At 31.8% G+C, this 20,595-nt stretch overlaps 1 protein-coding gene across 4 annotated transcripts in view; it reads right to left on the bottom strand.

Moving 5' to 3' along the window:
- LOC130446659 (protein TANC2) overlaps nt 1-20,595 on the bottom strand; it is a 146,006-nt gene that overhangs the window by 16,012 nt on the left and 109,399 nt on the right. For 2 of the 4 annotated variants that reach the window (XM_056783031.1, XM_056783033.1), the window contains exons 3-7: nt 10,518-10,712; nt 9,656-9,810; nt 7,060-7,279; nt 6,024-6,152; nt 1,368-1,694 (exon numbers count right to left, since the gene is read on the bottom strand). In XM_056783031.1, the coding sequence (XP_056639009.1) occupies nt 1,368-1,694; nt 6,024-6,152; nt 7,060-7,279; nt 9,656-9,810; nt 10,518-10,712 (1,026 nt within the window). The remainder of the gene's footprint in view (nt 1-1,367; nt 1,695-6,023; nt 6,153-7,059; nt 7,280-9,655; nt 9,811-10,517; nt 10,713-20,595) is intronic. The other 2 variants (XM_056783032.1, XM_056783034.1) reach the window with 1 other exon arrangement.

Raw genomic sequence — 20,595 nt, 5'->3', positions numbered from 1 at the left:
TTTTCATATCTTTAAGGGTATCTACTTAAAAAAATAATTTAAAACGGTCAAATTTTTTACAAAAAAATCAATAACTCAAAAAGTATGCAAATTCTATTTTAAATAACAAAGTTACAGTCGACTCCCGGTAGAATCGAAAGTCGGCCATCTTTGAAAATATTTTAGTTAGTAAGACCCTACCCGAAAACCCAAACGTAGAAATTTTCATAATTTTACTTAAAGTATTTTGCCATATACATATAGTTTTAACTCGTCGTGGGATACCATGTATAATCTAGAATTTTGGGTTAATTAAGTATAAAACTAATCATTCACCCTATGTTAATTAATCTTCACATCTCGGAACTATCTTCCACTAGTTGGTTGGCATCAACCCGTTAGCTAATCGCATTTACCCACCGGTCCACAATTTTTTGATATCTCACTTCGTTTTCGAGATATCGATACTTAAAGTTATAATCAAACGTTAGTTCAAAATTCGCATTATTGAACAGATGGTGTACAATATTTCGTTTCAAATGAATATTTTATCACTTCAAATTCAATATGAATCTTGTAATTCAAAAACAAAAGATTTTTTATTTAATTTTTATATTATTTACCCTGATACTCCAAAATTATACTGAAAAAAACAGATTTTTATAACAAAATAAGCCATTTTTGATAACTTAACATACTATAAATACATGAATAATTTGATGTTTTTCATTGCAATTAATTTGCATCATATAATCTATTTTTAAAGACAAAATCAACCGAATAAGAAAAATGAGTGCAAAAAATCGTTCCAAATCTACCCGCTCCAAATTTATCTGCCCCCAATCTCCCCTCTCTATACTCACCCGTTCGTCGCGGTCTGTAGCTTTTGGGCAGACCAGGGTCCGGTAGACCTGGTGGGGTCGAGGGGCGAGGCCCCCGTGGGGACGAGGGGGTGAAGACTCCCATAAGAAAAAAAAATAAAACTCACGCGAAGAAAATTTTTTTTGACGATTTCGGCTATAAAAATTCACGATTTTTGAACTTTTTACACTCAAAGATCACCAGGAGAAGGTTAGGTTAGGTTGATATATACAAATATTAAATAAAAATAAATTTTTCCAATCTCAAGTATCGATATCTCGAAAACGAAGCGAGGTATCGAAAAATTTTATTCTTCATTTTCGACTTATTTTGGGTTGATTTACAAAATAATATAGTCAAATCCCGGTGCCACGGAAATCGTATTCGTGCCTCGAACAACTATGAACGTTATTCAGGTTAATTTCCGAATATTCAGATCATGATCGGTTTAACCCAATCATGGTTTCCGAAAAGTTTTTATTTTATTTAATGATAATGTGTCTACTTATATAGTATATTTTACTTACGAGTTACACTATGTCGTCTACTAAGAGGACTCGAGCTGGTGCTTTGTCCAGATAAAGAAAGAGACATCAAAGAAGCGACACTATCTGAACTTGGATTCGTCCTATGCTGGTCTTCGCTGCTTCCGGTTAAAGTTGATACCGGACTTGTATTTGCAGATAGCATCGTTGAAGCCTCATAACTAGCTAATGACGAACACGATTCATGGTTAGCTTCTTGAGTTTTCTTCGATCGTCTGGCGGAGTCACCAAGGAGTAGCCCAAGACGCATGTACATGTCGTTTTCGGAGGTTTTTTTTAAAACAGGTTTCGGATTCGATGTTTCGTCGTCTAAAATATGGAAAAGAAAATAATTATCAACAAATACCAGTTATTGTTTTATGTATATCAGAGGTTCCCAAATGAAATTTGTCAAGTAGACGCATTTAATTATTTTATTCAAAAAAATTGTTCGATGCAAACCAACTACTCATTTTCCGTATATAAATAACGTAATAAACTAATATTAACAGTGCATTTGAATTATTTGGAAGCCGCTGTTTGGTTAGATAATTAATATTTTTATTATTGAAAAAGAAGCAAAATATTTAGTTATTATTAAGATAAGTGGATGTTTAAATAGATTTTAGAAATGATATACCTTGAATAATTATTCAAAGCATAGTTCGTCCTGATTTACTACCTTCAGATCGATAATAATCTCTGGAAATAGTACAGGTAAAATAGGATTAAGTCCGAAATTAAATTGGGCGCTACTAATTTTCTAGATTCTCAGAGGTTTTCGGTAACTGAATAAGCCTAGCAACTTTTATCGGGTTTTCAAATATTTGGAACTTATAACGCGCATAACTCGAAAGCTAAGGGGAATTCGAAAAAATATGTTCGAACAAAAAATGTAGAGCAGAAAATTTTCTACAAAAAAGGTCTTCAGTAATTTTTTCGTTGGAATCACTATTTCTATGTAAATCTCGCCGGATTTCCGCTAGTGCTAATTCAACTCAATTTGTTCCAGGCGCACATTGAGACTGCTCTAATTCTTGGGAAACAACTTCGTTTTTAAAAAATGCATCATGATGGTTAAGATCTCTATCTTCTATTCGGGTTAGTTAGTATAATTTTCGACACTATCTTAATCCTCGGTTTATTATTATTTCCATATTCACAGACTTCTTAATAGCTCCTCTTTCACAAAAATATGGGTACTCATTTTGTGCTCTACAGTTTTGGCTCCGGCACTTTTTTTCGTATTCTATGCAGTTTTCAAGTTATTCGCGATTCAAAATATTTTTGAGCGTTCAATGGAGCGTTTAATGGAAATTTTAAGGTTAGGAAAAAAGTGAAACCTTTTTTGTACCGAATGTTATACTCCACATTTTTTGTCCTAGTACTTTGTTTACAAACCCTCATAGTTTTCGAGTTATTCGCGATTCAAAATATTTTTGAGCGTTCAAACCCATTTTTTAATGGAAATTTTGAGGCTAGGAAAAATGTAAACCTTTTTTGTACAGAATGTTGTGTATTCAAATTCAAAATATTTTTGAGTATATGAACCCATTTTACGGTGAAAATTTTGAGGTTATAGACCAATCTGTAGAGAATTTTGTGCTGCACATTTTTACGAGTTATTCGCGATTCAAAATATTTTTGAGTATATAAAGACATTTTAAAGAGAAAACTTTGAGGTTAGAAGTTAGAAAGAAATACTTAGGATACTTATTTGTAGAAAATTTCGTACTCTACATTTTTCGTTACGGCAGTTTTTTTCGAATTTCTTATAGTTTTCAAGTTACTCACGTTTCAAGTGAGGGAGGAACTTGTACTAATAATTAGCAGAAAAATCTGTTATTGAGTTAAGTTGAAGCTCATTGCCATGGATAATAACATATAACGTAATCAAGTTAGAAATATTGAAAAAATAGTTTAAGAGTAAATTAACATAGAAATACCATGAAGTGTGGGCATTGAACGTATATAATAAGCTCGGGAGCAGTGGAATAACATTTTTACTTACTTATGTACGGCGGTGTATGAGTTTTAAGCCTCATATAGTAAATAGAGTGCGTTCGCAAAAATATTTATGCACGCGTTAGTAACAAATCTCAAAAAGCTTTACATAAAGTTTCAACTCGCTGCTTTGAATCATTTAATCACAGTAAACTCGAACGACGCCTTAGTCAAGTTGTTTTGAAATAATCACACATTGTAGAGCTGTTATAAATTTTTGACTAAAGAGAAATTACCACCAATACAAATTCAAAACAAAATGGAGGCAGTTAACGGTGACTTTTGTTCATCATTTTCAACAATAAAAAGTTGTTTCGCTGGGGATGAGAATCATTAGAAAATGACCAATAAAACAATAAATAAGTAGAGGAAATTGTTCTAAGTGACTGATATATATATATATATATATATATATATATATATATATATATATATATATATATATATATATATATATGGACTTTACTATGTACTTTCGGGTCTTTAGAGTTTGGGTTTCTCGTATTATTGATATGGTTGATACGACGGAATCCTCATTTTCTTTCGGTATAAATACAAGTTATTAGATATATACTCATCACTTTAATAAAATAAATTAATAAATATAAATTATGAAACTTTAAAATGCTATTTTTATGTCATATTTCAGTTATCTGCTTCTTTTTTAATACTAAATTATAAACAATTTTCTGAGGGGTTCGAATAATGAAATTAGTGTTGATAGCTCTAATTAGTATAAAATTAAAGTACTTATAATTACTTCAATTATACAAAAGTAATGTTCATTGGATTGTTTTTAATTTTTAATTTTTAATTTTTTTCTGCTTAGTTCAGATCTTCTATTTAACAGAAAAAATAAAATTATTTTTAATGCAATATCACTTTGATTCTAATTCGTAAGTTTTATACGAAGAAATGCATTACTAATGCAATAATTTTCAATTAAGATTAATTTTAATTTTTAATTAAAAGAAGTAATTTTTTGATAAAGACCGAAACGTCAATTTTGTACATGTTATTTTATTATTTTATAAATTATCACAAAGAACATTAAAATATATAAGAAAGTTAATAAAAATCCTATGAAAATTCAGTTACTTAGCTATTTTCAGAAAGCAAAAACAAAAATAAAAAATTTCCATGTATATATAATCAAGAAAATTGTTAAACAAAGAGATTAGAATGAAAAATAATTTTTTCAACTATAATTATTCAAAATTCAAAAAAAAGTGAAGACCATAGTGCATTCGGACTACGTCAATAGTAGATAAAATTGATTTTTTTGTGCTACTGCTAATTGCTAGTTTTGTTAAATCAAGCCAGGCAAGCTTCAGGTTGGCAAAAGATCCAAAAAGATTCAGTATCCAGATCTACAGTTACCGCTTTCACAAATGTCTAATGGTAGCTGATGCTACAAATTCTTACTTGAATCATCTTAAACTTGAAGCAAAACAACCTGTGGAATTTGCTCAAGAATGTGAGTGAACCTTCTCTTCTCTTCTCAAATAAAATTATCATTGCATAAAATTGTGCTTTGAACTTCAAAGTATGAAGAATAGTGATAGTGGAATGGTGGTTTTTCATAGCTTCCTTGGCAATAAAAAGCTACAAATTATAAAGAGCTCATTTCTAATATGGTTGCTGATTACAGAATTTCCCTTGAAGTACTTAAGCTCAATTAGATCAGTTCAACAATAATTTCGTGTTCAGAAGAACAAAAGCTCTTTATAACCAATATGTGATGAATTTTAAATAACGTTATCAAAGACAAAGTAATGAGAAAAATTATGGTTAGGTACATTTGGTGTCTAATGCGAGAAACTTCCTACTTACACAGATTAACAATAAAATATTCATTTTTGAAGCTTCTTTGTGTTATTTTTTTATATGGAGATATTTATTGTTCTTTGTGACTAAAAGTGATTAATATATAAATTTTATAGCTTCTTATTATTCAAAATTTTGTTCAAAAATCGAGTTAACTATGAATGATACCAAAGTTTTAGTTAAGTTTAGGGCTTGTTGTGAACAATTTCTTGAAAATTAAGCTCCTCCTGTTTTGCGCTGAGATCAGTTGAACGAAGAACTGAACTTATCCACCTCCTTAAAAGTCTTATTGAGTCGCATCCTTTCTGGGATACGTGTGATGCGACTCAATTTGAGCGTATTTACAACTACAAAAGTACATTTGCCTAATTCGTAAGCACACTTCTCCAATTTCAAAAAAGTCGTTGCTATACCTTTAGGGACGTGGAGCATGACTTTTACCTACCTACTCCACGTTCAGAATTAGTTGAGGGCTCAATATTTTGGATTACAAACTCAGATGTGGGGTACTGCTTATTTTGTACTTTCACTATATTTGTATCTTATCAATTAAAACCTAATTTCAAGCAATATTTTAGGGTAAATTGTTCGAAAGATTAACTTTTTTCGTGGGAGATATCAAAATTGAAGATCCACAACAACGGATCGTACAAATTGAATACATCAAATTTGGAGATAGTTATTGACAAATGATGTAATTATAAGTACTTAGAATAAAATTAAGAAAAAATAACTGAAAATAGTGCTAAATAATATAATACTGTGTACAATAATCTGGCAAAAAGCATGCTACAAACAAAACAAAAACACAAGCAAGCTAATTCCTGCCTCTTAAAAGTTGATTAAGGCCTGTATTGGCACTTTTGGAGCCCGCATTCCACAGCGAACGTATTTTTCCTAAAATCACGCTGGGCCAATGTTTTCCTTCTGTTGACGTCGTCGATGATGTCATTCCAGCTATAGAAATTATCAATAAGTACAAGACAAAAATATTTGTAATGAATATAAATTAAAATTTGCTTTTATGACGAAATACGAGGTATTGCTATTGAATAAGAATACTGAAATGCGATTTACACTGGATAAGGATGTTTTATTTAATTTTTACTCGAAGGACTGTAAAGGCCCAATTACACGATCGGCCAAACACTCGGTGCTTCGATGCAGCGAGTAGATAATTACATTTCAACTGATCATGGCGAGAAAATTTTCTTTATAATAAACTTTCATCAACAATGATAATATTTATTTACATTCCTTGAGTTAATTTGCTTTCGATTGCTAGACAATATACCATCTAGAATGTCTAGATGACCAGATTACATCCAGTGGTGTAACCTCTAATACAAAGTCTATTGATCGATTTTTTTCATTTTTTTTGTGTTTTCTAGCCTAAGCAATTAGTAGAAAAGATTCTATAAGTAGGTAATACTTTGGGAAAATGGTTCTTTCAATTTTGTATAGCAGTCCATGCTATCACACTCTGTCAAAGGCCTGTCCTATAACAAAGAAAACAGCAGAGTCGTATTCCTCATTTTTATATTCTACAAGAAGGTATCACTAACGAAAGTTGCTTTTTTGTAAATCTACGAAACGACAAAAAAAATTCTTAATTAGGTAAGTATCGATATGAAGGTATCGTTAAAATCGATAACAATTGCTGGTTGTTATCAGCTAGACCCAATTGATTAGAGCTAGAAATTATGCATCTTACAATATCTAGTGAATAAAGTTGAAAGTATGTTATGTTGAAAAATACTTTTTCGTGACTAACAAGATTTGTACAAGTAATGGAATATTGTGAAACAGAATTAACATAATTAAAACTATATTTCATTAAAACAAAAGATCTAAAATAAGTTACCTGATACCGCTGAGTCTTGTTGTCTACTCCTACTTAATAGAGGACTCTTCAATCCTTTAGCTCCAAGGTAAAATTTTTTCCTGGCTTGGGGAGGCGTAGGACAACTTTGAGTCATAATACTTTGATCTGGCGGCCTATGTCGCAAATTGGAAGGTCGGGTCTTTGGCAACTTTTCCGGATGGCCTACTTCTATGCTGGACGTTAACAAATCATGACGGCTCTATATGAAACACAAATAAGAATGAAAATATTAGAAATATGAATAGATAAGGTCTGGTTTAACTCCAGGTTTCATACTTATAAACTTTGTAAACTAAAAGGTAATTGTGGGGTTGAAAATATGTTCAATCAAACTTAAATCTCTACATAATCACCTTGGCGATTAAGACTTTGCATACAATGTAAGCGTCAATGATTGAAAATAACTTGTAATGGTTTCTTTGAGTTTGAGTCAGTTTGGAAGCACCGCTCCCAAGCAACTGCTTCATTTCAAAGAAAAGATTATACTCGCGGTGAGAGGTCTGGACTTTATGGTGTATGTTGAAATTTCCCATATAGTCGTTGGATTACACGAACGTTGTGGGGACGAGCATTGTCGTTAATCGTTTCTTTTGAGTAGCTATTCGTTAGTGTCGCAAAGTCTTACAATATGAACCCGCATTAATCCTTGTTCCGAGTTACATAAAGTCCATAAGCAACACACCTTTTGGTCCCAAAGAACAGTTGCCATTAACTCACGTCTGTTGAAGGTTTGTTCGAATTTTGTGGGTCTTGTTGGAGAATTTATGTCACATCACCTGATATAATGGATTACAAAACATCTTCTTTATCAGCATTGCAACAGTTAAGAAACTTCTAAGCTGTATTCATTCGGCGAGTTTTGTAGTTGTCAATCAAGATCATTGTGACCTAGCGAGCGCAAACTTTACTGTAGCGCAACTGTTCAATAATTATAGAGTATAGGGCAAATCATGAAACTTCCAGAAATTATATCGCTTGGTCAACTTCCTGAACAATGTCGTCTGTAGCGACAGACTTGCGTCCTTTACTCGCTTCAATATGAACATCAATTCAATATTTAATTCACGAATACCGCAATCATTTATAAAGGTGTCTCCATGCATTCATCCGGAAAGATCGTTCTTTAAGTTTTATTTTTTGCAGCTTTAAGTTTCTTCATATTTTATTAAAAGAGCCTATGGTTGCCAAAAGACAGCCGAAGAAATAAAATTGCAACAAAGTTTGTGAAAGTTATCGTTTTGGTCAAGCTTTTGAAAGTCTTATTTATATATAATACACCACTCAATAAGTCGTGTGACTGACACACAGAGGGCGCTACCTTTCTCAAATTTATATGACGTTTATGAAGTACCAACTTTCAAATAACTATAAGTAAAATTTCATGACATTTCGATTAGTCAGCAAAAAGTGACAGACATTTTGTTATTTTCAAAACAATTTCGTGTGTACTTTACAAGCTCGGTAATGACTTTAAAATGTTATCCGGACTCTATTCCATCTAAAAAAACCATTTGTTATTGATTTGCTGAATTTAAACGTGGTCGTACAGACACCGATGATGATGAACGTCCTTGACGTCCATTTGAGGTGGTTATTCCAGAAAACATAATAAAAGTCCACAATTTTGTTATATCTAATCGTAAATTAAAATTGCGAGAGATAGCCGAGGCCTAAGACAGTGTGTTTACAATTATGCTTGAGCTTGACCATGAGAAATCTTTTTTCAAAGTGGGTGCCGCGTTTACTCACAGTCGATCAAAAACAACAACGTGTTGATGATTCGGAGCAGTGTTTGGCCATGTTTACACGTCCAAATCGTCCAATGGCACAACAGTCAGCTGAGAAGGTTATGGTTTCAGTATTTTGGGATGAGCATGGAATATTGATCATCGACTGCCTCCAAATGGAAGATACAATCAATAACGAATACTACACATAGAGTTGTTGAATTATTTGAATGCAAAAAGGAAAAAGGAAAAACGACGTCATATGTAAAAGGAAAAACGACGTCATATGTAAAAGATAAAACCATTGTTTCATCAAGACAATACACTGGGTCACAAGTCGATGGCAACGATAGTTAAATTGAACTAATAACACTTCTAATTGCTTCCTCAAGCACCGTATAATCCAGATCAGCCCCCTCAGTCATTACTGCCTATTATATTATAATCTTAAAAAAATGTTCGCGAGTAGTAACTTCGGCTGAAATGTAAGACAAATTGTTGAAACTGAAGCCTATTTTGAGGTAAAAGTTATAGAAGCATTGGAATGATTGTATTGCTCTGAAGTATATTACATTAATGATTAGAATCGATATTTAAACAAAAAATGGGTCACACGACTTACTTAGTGGTTCGATAAGTAAAAATCTTCTTTTTCTGCGAGATAACTTATTTGTATTAACCTTGTTTATTCGTTCTCTCGGTTGTTCGGGGTTTTCTAGGGTAATTGTGGCAAAAAAAAATTACGTAAGTGATTTGGGTCAAATTTCATTTTTATGAGCTTAAAATTCATAAATTAGAACATTTCCAATTAATCGAAATTAAATAATATGATTCATCTATATACTAACTTGCGAAAGTAAGTTAAAATAACCGTTAGTTTTAACTTTGGTCCTCGATTGAACTTTTTCCGCTTTTTCTAGTTGACTTGAAGGTACTTCTCCTTGGAGACTAATAACGGATCCTCTCAATGGGGCACATCCCAAATTAGGTCTCAGCGTTCCATCTGAAAATACAAAATATATTACTATGAATTTAATTTTTTTATTTACATTCTCCAAAAATAACATTATTTTAAGAATTATAACAATAAAATTTAGGTATATAAAGATGGCGCAACTTGTCATACATGGAAAGAGAATTCACCTGCGGCTAAAGAAATGTTGTCAAACAAATTGATCTCGCGTAAAAGTTATTGCATGACCTTCCCGTAGCCTATACCTATCTTCAGCTGATTTCTTTTTATTAGATTTCCTACGCGAATAAACCAAAAATAATATACATAAGAAAATTGAAAAAATTCCCTGCACTAAATGTCAACGAATTTCGACAATCTAATGGCTATTTATGAGATATTCCAGGGGCGAGATAGTAGCGATTTGAACTATATTATTATCAAGAAATAATTTTTCATTCAAATTCTTCAATTTAAATATACAGTTGCAAGAATCTAATATGTTTTCCATGACAATTCCAAAAGTGGAAACATTTATGGCTCACACTGTATTATAGTACGGGAATATTTTTTAGTTTATTCATTGATCATATTTGATTATGTGCGAAACGAACTAAAAAAATGTGAATAATACTTATTATTAAACTAAAAGAATCCAACAACTATTTACAAATTCACAATTCGTAGTCTTTATCTACTCGACGAACTTATGTGGAATTAATTTTCCAGTAATTTCGAGGTTTATTTTAAAGTCTTACCGTTTTCCGTTCTATCTCCGTTGCCCATGCAGAGTGGGCATGACTCATTGGTGAACATACAGGAATAGCATCTTTCATGGCCGCAATTGTCTATTAGTCTTCTCTTTTTGCCTTTGTCGAAAGGCATCTCGCAACTTGGACACGTGCCAGATGTGGAATTTTCGGCATCTAGAAGCCGTCTAATGGCTGCCAAATCTGTAACAATTGTTTTCAGATGAAAATAAATCGAGTGTAAAGGACTTAAATATAGTTGATTTCGCGTTATTCTGTGATAATAAATGTATCGAAACGTGTGGTAGAAAACCTCTTGTAAAGAAATTCAAAATACTCTTAATTAATTCTATAGATTGAGATTAAAGGAGAAGTGATTTGAAGTTATTCTACTATAGTTTATTTCAGAAAGGTATAGAGTAATAAAATCTCATTAGGTATGCAAAGGGACCACAAAGTGACCCAACGAATATTTAAGCCACTTTCATAGTTTTGCATTGATTAAACTGCAAAAGTACCACCCGGGTTAGGGTCAATTTACGGGTTTAGCCTATTGTTATCCATTCACAAACACTGAAAATAGTGTGCCAAAGGCGTGCCGATAGGATAATCGTAAAAGGAAAGCCGAATCTGAAATAGGGTTGAAAGTAGGCAGAGGCACTAATAGAAGGTTAAACGGTACTTGTTAAACGCTTAACGTAATTTTGTATTGTATACTACCTAAGTGATCCTTACACAATATTTTGATATTGACACTTCAGGCCAGAAAACATATTTTCTCAATTCTCTTACGCAATTACTTGAAATTTTATTATTATAAACAATACTATTTCAAGACCTACACCTATAGCCGACACTGAAATTGAGCCAGACTAGACGAAATTCCCCATTTTATTAGTCTATACCTTTCTGAAATAGACTATAGCCATGAATATTATCAGAAGAGGAGTAGAAGTTTCAAATGGGAGTAATAATAATATAAAGCATTGATTTAAAATTCCATTTTTCATTTGTTTTTTTTAATTTCTCCTTCAGAGCTGCTGATTGGTCATGGCCAGCGATTTTAGACAAATAAAGAAGTAATAGGTGCTTATTTTGTGAAATTTCCAAAAAATAAATTTGACACTCGTTGGACTAATAGCTAGTTCGGACTATACTATAATGCCAGTCATCAATGAACGAAAATTTTATCACATATGTACTCACTTTGTAAAACTATAATGAGATGTGAAACTTAGATAAGGAAACCATAGTTAAGAATTGTACAGAGTTGTACTTAATACAAGCGAAGATAATTTCAGTAAAATTGAATACAAAGATGGATTTTGTTGCTTCAATGTCTTATTTGTGACTTAAAAGCTAGATCAAAAGTTATAAAGTACTTTTTGATGAAAGGTACTCTTAGAGCTAAAAAATCTTTAGCAGAAAAAGTAATTGAGACCTTTTTTTATTTTTTCTTGTTTGTGCTACATAATATAGATACAATACAGTAAATATTTTGTAACGGTAAAACGATACTAGGAAATAACTTTTTAATTTCATAGCTATGACAATTTTCTGGGAAATTCCAGATTTTTCCCTCGCGGTCTTCATTTATAATACACATACTACACAAAAATTATTCTACATCACTAACAACACATTCATCTTCTTTAGAATCACTGTTTTTTACATCAATTACAAGCCTATCCAAAACTAATGCATGTTCTATATATTGATTTTCAATTCTTTTTACGTGATTTACGGCATTTCTCCAATTTTCGGTGCTAATGTTTTAACATTCTTTCCTAATCAGTTCAACAACGGAGGAGAAATTTTTAGGTAGAGTGTTATTAGTTCTTCAGTTCTTGCATGTCTTTTTAGTTGGAACCATATCAATTCCATTGGATTCAAAACACAATGTGGCCATTCTTCTTGGCTATCTCGTCTACAGTATATTCTATGGTAATTATTTGTGTTCCTTAAATCTCTATGTGTTGCTTCTTTGTATAATGCTCTTCGAAATATAAATCTTATTCAAATAGAAACTTATGAATGTTGCTGCTTTAGAAGGATATTTAGTGGGAATTTTACAGTTTGATTTGTCAAAAAATTCCGCCTCATTGTGACATCGTGTAGTTTAAGGAGTATATGGATTGCATCTTTTCTGGACATTCCTCTGCTACAAAGTCGCTTAAGAACAGTTAGAATCACTTTTTGAGCATCTGTTGATAGATGATGTTATCTATTTACAACTGTTTATGCTAGGCTCTAGTAGGACGTTTGCGGAATCTGCAAATCGACTTATTTATGTTTGATTTTGAAGCTACGCTGCCACTTCACAGAGCTATTGATTAAAAATAATTTGATCGTTATTACAACGCACACTTGCACAGCTCACAACTAACTACTGACTGTGAACCAGAAACCCTACGAGAAGTACCTACCTTACTGTTTATATAAAATATTTCAAATTATATGTAATACCCTATTTACTTTCATTATTTTCTCGATTGACTAACGGCTTCTATATAGGAATATTTGTATAATGTTGTTGTTTATCTATACTTTCAAATGATTCACTGATTCTGAAAATTAAATATTGTAATTGACCTGGACAAGCTGTTTACTTTTCAGTACGCAAAGATAAGATTGTCGCTACTTGATAATAGTTTGGTTAAATGAATCTTTGATTTTGAATTTAAAGGTAAAGTCAGAAATGTTGCACTTAAATGTCTTCTTTAGTTGCAAACGAATTTTAAACTGACCTAGGGGTTAAGTTCAAGCTCATACGAAGACGAAAAATTCATCAAGTTTACGTTTTAGAGCTGAGGTGCATCGTTCGTTTTGATATCGAAGCCTCAAAATTTCTTCAAAGGAATGTTAGCGACAGAATACACTCACTTCTACGTTTTATTTTGTTTCTTTTTCAAGCGATACGTATTGGAAAGGGATAGAGTATTATGAACCCTTGAAGAAGCCTTTTCTTTAGAAAACGTTACAAATCGATTATAGGACCACGTCACTTCAACAACTAAATTGCTTTAATCTTAAGGAACCTTTAGTTAGAGTGTCAGTTAGAATGGGATTATGAAACCTGTAGTAAATATCTTCGAACTAACCAAAAATCGTTTGCAAAAATTGGTATTTGTCTAGTTCAATTTTCACTTGTTTCTAAAATTGCTAATATATCTGGAAAAAGATTATATATATATATATATATATATATATATATATATATATATATATATATATCAATTTGATTTCAATTGGCAAGTGATTGTGCATTTTTTTGCATTGTGAAATATTGAGCCCTTAGCTTATTTTGAACGTGGAGTATCTAGATAGGTAAAGGTCGAGTTTCTAAGTAGATAGCCGTGCAAAGACCTTTCTGAAATTGGAGAAGCGTGTTTACGAGGCAAACGGATTCAAAGATTTTTTAGTTTTTTAAAGAAGTCCCTGCCTGCGTTTTAGTTCGAGTAAATATCTAGCCGCTTTCTTTTGTAGTTTGAATATTCGCTCAAATTGAGTTAAAGAGGTGGATAAGTTCAGTTCTTTGTTCAACTGATCTCAGCGCAAAACAGGAGGAATTGTCCACAACAAGCCTTAATAATTTTACAGATTCAATGACGTCAATGGTGGTGTTATTGAATAAAAATGGCAGCAATGTGTTTTTATATGATAAAACTTCAGTTTTAGAAACGTTGAGACAGATCAAAGTTTAAATTTTGTTATTTTAAGATAATCGTAATTGTTAATTTTTATTTGAACAGATTTGGCGCCGACTCGATGAGGCAATATCAAAACAGAAATATAAATAACCACTTGCACTGTTATTATTGTTTCTATTAAATAACTGTTACTGAAACAATGTTCAAACAACGAATATTTAAGTGGCTTCATCCGCTATTTATACAGCCGCAGTTTATGTACAATTAAATGAAGTTAACCTTGAACTTTGAACAAAGAATTTTTTAAATTAAGATAGAAAGTATTAGGACTCTTTTTTATTTCAATAAATAAGACTTTTTTGGTTAAAGGCATGTATATACGAGGCTAGGTTTCTGTAAATGTACAGGGTGACATAAAAATCTGTTAAAAATAATAAACGATATATTGATTAAGAAACAAAAATATTTATCAGTATCTAAGAAACAACGTTAAGGCTTATTTATCATTAATTGAAAATATAGTGAATTTCATAATAACTAATAGATTCAACAAAAAAAAAAAAAGAAAAAACGGTCACCATTTTTAAAAACAATGTTTTTGAATCAACTTTTACCAGATTTGTAGTTAATACTTAATATTTTTATTTTGTTCTTTCCGTCTTAATAAACATGGCTTATAAAAATGACAGAACTACATAGCAATGACAAATTAAAGTACCAAATACATAGCATGATGTGTACGTAAGTATTTTCAATAAATAATTACAATTTCAGAATTTCTCTTTATGACAAACGGTTTTCTTGGCATGTACAACGATCTAAAAATCGACATATCTCCTAAACCATAAATTTTACCGAGTAGGGCAAAGAGTACCTTTTTGTTAAAAAATGTATTGAAAATTTCATTTTTGTTATCTTTAGATTGTACAGGTTGTCCCTGTAAAAGTTATTTGTTAACCTTTGAGCATGAGCCGCCCCTGGTCTTTAGATAGTAGTGTAGAATTATTTATTCAGTGAAACATACTACGTGGGCATACATAACTACCAATTAAAAATTCATAATACCTATTCGAATGTATAATTTAAAAAAAATACTAAACTATAGTTTTAAATAAATAAAGTTTTGATTTCGCAACTTTTCTAGGTATGAGAAATTTTGGTAATTATTTAGTTTAGGTTGCATACGCCCGATTTCCTTGAAATTTTTTCTGTGTTGTATTCATATCATCTACTCACTTCTCAATATTTGCATCAAGTCTCGGAACACCCTGTATAAGCAGTTAAAATATGGACGCCTGATTTATAATTATGGTAACAGTTTTTTTTAACGTATCAATGGTTATTTTTACCGCTTTCATATATCATTTCGTAATCTATCGTTTATATCTTAAATTGCTTTATTCAATATCATAAAATCGATACGTGATTTTATGATACTTCGTTTTCTTCGGTATTAAGGTATTTACTCTTTCGGACCACAATTCCCACGTTTCTACTTGTTTCATTCTAATATTTAGTATGAAATTGAATCTTTAATCGAAAGAAACTCCCGATTGTCCAAAGATCGAGAAACGCTTTTTGTTTGAATGACTCAAGACGTTTTTACTTCATTACTATAGGAACGTCTAGACAGTGGGTTAATTATATACCTGTAGAATTTGAAATGGAATCTGAGGTTAAATTCATGGGTGTTTCTTTTTACCTGAGAAATCGGCTTCCCTTTCAATCTAGATGGAATGCAAGTAGGTAGTATCTAGTACCTTTAAATTTTTCTGATTCTTTTTATTTTTGGTGTTTTTTGTTGGCTATTGGCCCCACCGTGGTACCGTTTTGTTTTCTTATTATTACTTACCTGTTTTTATTGCCGTGATGTATAATTAGTAATTTTCTCAGAAGTACTATAAATAGCCACTGTGTTAAAATATTGAAGCATTCAGTTCTACTTGGAACTTGGAAAAAAATCATTATTATACCTCATTAACTTGCTGCAATTGAATATTAAATTATAGAACGTAAATAAACGAGTAAAATGTATCTGCTTGTAAGGGCGTTTGGTTTAAAGAGGGTACCAGACGTGAATTGAACCCTTTTTGTACCCATTCGTTTTTTTTCTGGAAAACGAAATTTCAAAGCAAAAACCCCAATGAAAAATAGTTTATTTAGAAATTATAATAAAAAAACACTTCAATTCCAACGTAAATGGTAGTTAGAATGGTCTGAACACACATAATGGGTGAATATAGAATTTAGAAAATATAGTGAAATATAAGTTCTGATTTCGCAAATTTAAATGCCTTTAACTCAGAAACGAGTGATTGCATGAGAAATGTTTTTTGTCACAGCACTATTTACACGTTATTTACTCACTCCTGAATTTTTTTAATCAATTCCCGCAACACCCTGTATATGCACATAATCCATCAAAATATTTCTCAGTAAAACCGCTATTAATTCATTCAAGGTTTCATTTGTATTCAGTTCAAAATTCGGCAAAATAATTCAATAATTTTCAAAATTAAAGGAATAAATTCTTATTCTTTTTTTTAGTACGATTTTGTTGAATCATCCTATATCATCATCATTATATCTGTATACATTTCATGTCGTTTACAAAGATATGCAAATAGAATCATCTTAATGACCGAGAAAATTCAAACGATTCTTGATGTAGTTGTAACAGAAAATAGTAAGATGGTAAAACCGTTCGTGTTAGACATCTAGTCGCCTTTTAGACTCTCACGACTGACTGCCATGGTTTCCATTCTCAGCAGAGACAACTTATTTTACAGTGGCAGCTCGATAGTGAATTACAAATATTTTATGATAGGTACAACAAACTATTTATAACCCATTTAATTGGTTTTTTATTATACACACTATATAGCGAAGTACATATATTTTCAAACAAGTTTGATTTTTACTTTTCTATGAATTCTAAACATATAGTTCGTCATATTTCATCAAGAATACACTGTAAAAATTTGTTGTGAGAATACTGTAAAACACTTTAACAGCTTTAACAGCTTGAGCTTACTCAAGACCAGCAAATCATTGGAAAAGGGGAGAGAACTACTAAAGGTCATCGCCGAAGAAAACATCCAGCGCAGCTTAGATTAATGGAAAAAACATATGAAGTATATTGAAGGGGAGCATTCGAATGTAGAATAATTTTTATTATAAACCCCTTTTCGTAGCCAGTCTCGTAAGCAATGTGAACTTTGCAGCAAGCTAGGGATGGCTCACAAACTACAAGAAAAATAATGAAGTTGTGATGCTCTTCAAATCTCGTCGAGGGTGTTTTTGAATGAAGCGTTACTGCACTAGTATTTATATCTTTATAACTGCAAGGTTTGCTTAGTTTGAAACTCTATAAACATATTATTTGAATGACATAAAGCCGTTATGACGCTATAATCAGCTTTTCGATACGATTGAAATGCGATATGTTCTAAATTTTAACGTATCTATATGGAAAGTTTCTTTAGAAAAATAAATCAGAAATGGAAACGTGGCAGTATAATCGTCAATGCCTGCCGCCACTGATTTTTCCTTTCCTCAATCACGGCACAGGTGTGGTTATAGATTACAGCCTACAACTTTTGAATTACACAATCACCTTACAGAATGTCTTTACAATAGATGAACACGGTTATTATGTAATTGTTATCTTTGTCAGATGAAAATTGTTCTTATTTATTTGAAAAATGATACATAAGGTTCATATGAGTTTATTTGAAGGAAAAATAAATTGTTAAAAATTAAATTAAAATTATTTAATAAAAAAAGTGAAAAAAAAGAAAGTTTAGTGTATGTACTTTTGTGTATTTTGAACACTAAATACTGAGCATCATCTCTTTATTCCAGGCTAAAAATTATACTCCAAATAACCTAGAGCCAGAATGAAGACAGATATCGAAGAAAAAACATGAGTTATACCTATTATGAAAGACAGAAGAATACAGAGAATTAAACAGCTGGTTTGCGCGATTGTCCAAACTTGTGGAACATTCCTAAGATCCTATATTGTACCTGACCGTCAATGGTTTTTGGTAACTAATCCCAAGCATGCCATACGGGCTTCAAATCAGTTGACTTGGGTGGAAGTTGTAGATGATGGAAACCATCTATTCAACCACTGCAGCTCGATATGGTCTAGCATTGTCATCAGTAACAATTAAGTGGATGGAATTATGACAGTATGTCGACCACCACTTGAAACCTATATAAAAGTCGAAAAGATGCAATGATGTAATGGATTTATTCATATTCGATCTCGTCTACTGTCTTACACTAATGTTGGTATTCCAATTCCAAGGCTAATATTATGCACAGAGGATAATGGTGTTTCCCGTAGAAATCGCCTGAATATAAAGTTAACAGTACAAACTTTCCTTATTGTTGAAATCGATACAGAAACATTTATAACATGGAAAAGACTCCTTCTTAGGATTTTCACCGCGCTGGCCAATTCAGAGCGGCAATTTCCACATACTATAAATACTGTCGTACGAAACTGCAGTATGTGGACGGGTATTATCCTGCATTAGGATGAAGTTCACCATTAATCTCTTCGCTCCACTACGCCAGTTTCAATAAACGACTCGTTATTTGCTTCCATTGAAATGACCGTCCAAAACTTTCAGGCATTTTTTCTACACGCCACGTTCTATTTTATGCAACACTGCGCTAATATTTTTCCTGGTTTTCCGTGAACTTGTCCTCTTCTGTCTTAAATCTTCCTCTGACTATCCAGGCACTCCTCACCTTTCTCTGAGCTCTTGTGGGGCTTGAAAAAAGACTGATTCATGATCAGGGCTCTAGCCACGTCACGCTGACTCTATCTTTATTACAATTGAGAACCGCTGGAGCTGCTTTATCACTTGTGTTCATTTCAGGTAGAATTCTTATTTGTTGATGACGGGGTTGTGTATAGGATGACGTTTGATGAAATGATAGTCGTGGTTCAGGTAGATAACCTTTCATTATGGTCAGTTATCTCTAATTAGCATTATAAATCATGCACTACAATTCTGGGGAAATGTTCAAGTTCAAGTGTAGAATATAAATTGGACTAGAAACAGTAAGAAACCAAATTGTTTTCAATATTTATTGATTGATTTATTGATCCCAGAGCTGCTTTAGATATAACAGAAAGAACAGAAATATGGGATGAGTCTGGATGACTAGGGAACTAAATAGAACTATCAGAAGCTGAATTTATTATGAATATAATAAAATTCAAAGATTATAATCAAATTAAATATTATTTATATTTGTTAAATTAAACATGGATGTCGAAACCGCGGTTATTTTATAAGTTTCTAGGCTATATTTGATATCAATTTGTAAACAAATAGAAGTATCATCAAACCATCGTTAATTGCTCATTTTAAATTAAACATATTGATATGTAAATATTTTTAGACAATCAGTATAAGTGGAATGAATGGGCAAATAACTCCACTCGTAAGTTGACTAGTTCGTGATTCGTGATCTTAGTTCCAGTGTTGAATTGAGGTCATTTTAAGAGAACGTCGACTACGCCGTACACGGTCTCTTCCTTTCTTTACTTGCATAGGCTTGAAAATATACCTCCAGTTTTTTTGCTTCTCATTTTTTCATCTCGTCCTGTTGAAGAGATTTAAACGCAGGTTTTCAGAGTGGTTCTTATATCTGTAAACTCGCATTGGTGTGGCAAATACTTTTTCGTTAAAGATAATACTACAGGGAAATGAATTTCGTTCCAAAACGTCATTTAAATAAATTAAATTGACCTCTCAAAGTTGAATCAGACTTGAACATATTGAGTATTAAATGTACTCAATATCAATAAAAAAAATAAAGAAAAATGCAAAGAAAAAAGTGTAAGAAGAAGAACGATTAACTGTAAAAATTAACTTGATTGGAGACCTTTATTAACCACAAGAAAAAGGGGAACTTGTAGAATCGGGGTGATGAAATAATGAAAAATGATGCACCGTTTCTATTCTAGGAGGACCATTTTAGGAAACCTGATTGACATCATTAAAAATCACTAGAAAAGTTACTAGATTGGAAGAGAATACAAAAAATACTAGTCTTACTAAAATTATACTATCTGAAAATAATGAACCACCAACTAAATAATAACCTAATATACACACTCTAAAATAGCGATTGGATATGATAGAAAACGATTAATAAATATAACGAAATGTAAAATTAAATATATGAAGAATTTCACGGTTGGTGACTACATTTGTGAGAAAGTTAATAAAATTTTTTCATACTGTACTGCAGGGATTCCAGAGACCCCTTTTCGTAACTGAACTGATATCTCATTTCCCCGTAATTACTTTACAATTAATTTAAAAATTCTATCTCTATTTTTTTTCTATTGATACAAAATACTTAGAAATTTAGAAACTTTGCGATTGGTTAAGTGAATGATCTTAACA

This window comes from Diorhabda sublineata, chromosome 7, assembly GCF_026230105.1.
Source record: "Diorhabda sublineata isolate icDioSubl1.1 chromosome 7, icDioSubl1.1, whole genome shotgun sequence".
Classification (NCBI taxonomy): Eukaryota; Metazoa; Arthropoda; class Insecta; order Coleoptera; family Chrysomelidae; genus Diorhabda; species Diorhabda sublineata.
This window is presented reverse-complemented; position numbering and strand designations above follow the sequence as displayed.